Source organism: Dromiciops gliroides, chromosome 6 (assembly GCF_019393635.1).
Source record: "Dromiciops gliroides isolate mDroGli1 chromosome 6, mDroGli1.pri, whole genome shotgun sequence".
Lineage (NCBI taxonomy): Eukaryota > Metazoa > Chordata > Mammalia > Microbiotheria > Microbiotheriidae > Dromiciops > Dromiciops gliroides.
This window is the reverse complement of record NC_057866.1, coordinates 20,733,598-20,736,676: the sequence shown is the minus strand read 5'-3', so window position 1 is coordinate 20,736,676 and position 3,079 is coordinate 20,733,598. Positions and strand designations below refer to the sequence as shown.

At 35.4% G+C, this 3,079-nt stretch overlaps 1 protein-coding gene across 1 annotated transcript; it reads left to right on the top strand.

Moving 5' to 3' along the window:
* Nucleotides 1-1,853: 1,853 nt before the first annotated feature.
* Nucleotides 1,854-2,801, top strand: LOC122732854 (olfactory receptor 4C15-like). The gene has a single exon (XM_043973255.1). It carries the CDS (start codon nucleotides 1,869-1,871, stop codon nucleotides 2,799-2,801), a length of 933 nt encoding a protein of 310 aa, XP_043829190.1. The 5' UTR covers nucleotides 1,854-1,868.
* Nucleotides 2,802-3,079: the final 278 nt, after the last annotated feature.

The following is a 3,079-nucleotide window of genomic DNA, read 5'->3' as shown; positions in this document are numbered from 1 at the left end:
CAGTCTGAAGAAAACTCACAAGATTTCAGAATAAGGCTCTGAGGCAGAAGGAAGCAAAGTCTAATACAGTGTGTCATTTTGGTTTTCAGCTCCTTTCTTACAACTTTTAAGACCTGTGCTCCTCATATTAGGAAAGGAAGGAGAGAAACTATTGTGACCTCTGAACATATGTCTGCTGGCTAAGAAGATCCAATGCCACTTTTTCTTAGCTAAAATATTTATGAATGATGTAAACAATCCCAGGAGAAAAGTGACAACCTCATTAGGTGATGAAATTCTTCCTCTTGACTCTCACATTTATTGCCTGTATCCTTTCTCTCTGATTGTCTAACACTCTACCCCACCTTTCTGACAAGTATCATGTATTTATCAAAATGCTTATGTATGCACATGATTATACATATGCATGCACATATATGAATGTAGATGTGTCTTATTCCTCTGTTTCTCCCCTTCCCTCATGGAGCTAAAGAGAAAAATCTTTGAGGTCAGATATCAGGTATTATGCTTCTATTCCTTCTTCAAACTTAATGTGTTAGATACTTTCTAGTAGAAAGCATAACAGATTAATAAGAAGGGAACTTTATTGATCACTTAGATAAACCAAATCATTCTACAGATAGGGAAGATCATTCACCAAAAAAGAAAATTGACATATACTATCACAGCAGTGAATTAGTGGCAGAAAGGGGAATAAGATTCAGATCTTCTTAGTTGCAGTATACATACATTCATACACACATGAACATACACATATACATAAAACATATCACACATGTACATATAAGTGTATATGTATATATGTATCTATAGAATTTGATTATTTGTGGGTTTATTAGTGGGGTCGAGAAGTTGCTATTTTGTTTTTATTTGTTTTTCCCCTTTCAGAACAATGGATCCATAGGGAATAAATGAGTCAATGGCTGCATATGTTTTTTTAAATCAACTCATATTATTTTTGGTAATAGTAGGAATAGAACATATGCCACACAGTGCGGTTATGATTACTCTCTTTTTTCAATACATACAGAGTAAAGTATTATTTTTGTTTATAGATTAGGGTACTGACATCCAGACTATCTAGATAACTATCGTCCATCTCCCAGTTCTAGCCTGTGAGGCTAAGCATAGCAATTTGAATCTCTCTTATACTTAAGACTACTCCAGATACTTAGAATCATGAGAATAGGACCTTAACTTGTGTGTGCTCTAGTTAAAACATTCTCAGTTCTTTCAGTTAATCTTCCTATGGACTAAAATTGAGGCTACTGTTTTGGTGACTCTCTTGTGTTCATTTTCCAGTTTTCCATGGTCTCCATAAAATGGGTTTACCAGAAGTGAGCATAACACTATAACTATTGTCTACAATCATTGTCTAATTATAGAATTCTAGGAAGTCTTATAGAATATCCATGCATATCCATACACCCTATAAATAAAGGCATATATATATATCTGGATTTTGCCCTTCCCACTCTCTTTTAAAAACTCTTATGCAAATTAATGTTTCTACTTGTGATAAATACAAAATCTGGTTTACTGTCCACCCATCTAAACACCTGAAACTATAACTATGTGCTCGTGAGATGTCTGTGAGAGTTTGCTGTGCATTTCAACAATTGCTTTTATTTTGATATTTCATTTACTCTACCCCATATTCACCAAACCTAAACATTTGCACCCACATACATGTATATGGCACCAAAGCCTAAGGAAACACATTTAAGGATAATGTTGTGTAAGGGATGTAAATATTCATTTGTTTTTCTGGTATTACAATCTATACCGAAAAGATCGATTTTTTTCTGCTTGTTATAGATCATCCATATTCAACAAGACACCAACCAGTTTGTCTCCATGTCAAAATCATGGAAAATCAAAGCCAAGTTACTGAGTTCATTCTTCTAGGACTTACACAAAATCCAAGTGTTCAGAAAATCATATTCATAGTGTTTTTGTTGTTCTATCTTGCAACTCTTGGGGGAAACCTTTTTATTGTGCTGACCATTACTAGTAGCCCCTCACTCTTTGCTTCCCCCATGTACTTTTTCTTGGCCTTTTTGTCCTTCTTGGATGCATGTTTCTCATCAGTCATTGTTCCCAAGGTTATAGTAGACTCTTTCTATGAGAAGAAAACCATCTCCTTTGGAGGCTGCATGATGCAAGTTTTTGCAGAACATTTTTTTGGTGCTGCTGAGGTGATTGTCCTCACTGCCATGGCCTACGACAGGTATGTGGCCATCTGCAAACCTCTACACTATTTGACCATCATGAGTAGGCGTATATGTTTATTACTTGCAGGAGTGGCCTGGGCAGGAGGATTCCTGCACTCAACCATCCAAATGTTCTTCATTTTACCATTACCATTCTGTGGCCCCAATATAATCAATCACTTCATGTGTGATTTGTACCCATTGCTGGAACTGGCCTGTACTGATACACATGAACTTGGATTTATGGTGATAGCCAATAGTGGATTCATTTGTATTTTAATTTTTTTCCTTCTACTTGTTTCTTATGGAGTCATCCTATATACTCTGCGCACATACAGCGCAGAAGGACGACGGAAAGCCCTCTCCACTTGCAGCTCCCATATCACAGTTGTGCTTATGTTATTCGTTCCATGCATATTTGAGTATGCAAGGCCTCCCACTACTTTCTCCTTTGACAAGATGGTAGAAATATTTTACACAATTCTGACACCTTTGTTAAACCCCTTCATCTATACCTTTAGAAATATGGAGGTAAAAACTGCCATGCGGCAGTTGTGTTGTAGTAAAATATATTTTATTAAAAAATAAATTCTTCAAAATAAAATTGTCATTTTTCAATGAGCATAAACAATGCCAGAGGATCTTCCATTTTTTGGTTTCATAACAAACTCATAATGAACACACACATGTATATGTACACATACATAAAAGGATAGTAATGTATATTGGGTAAATATATACACATATGTGCTTTATACACATATATGTAAACACACATGTATTTGCATGTTTGTATAAAATTATATACGCACACGCACATATATATATATGTGCGTGTGTGTGTATGTATGTGTGAGTGTGTGTGT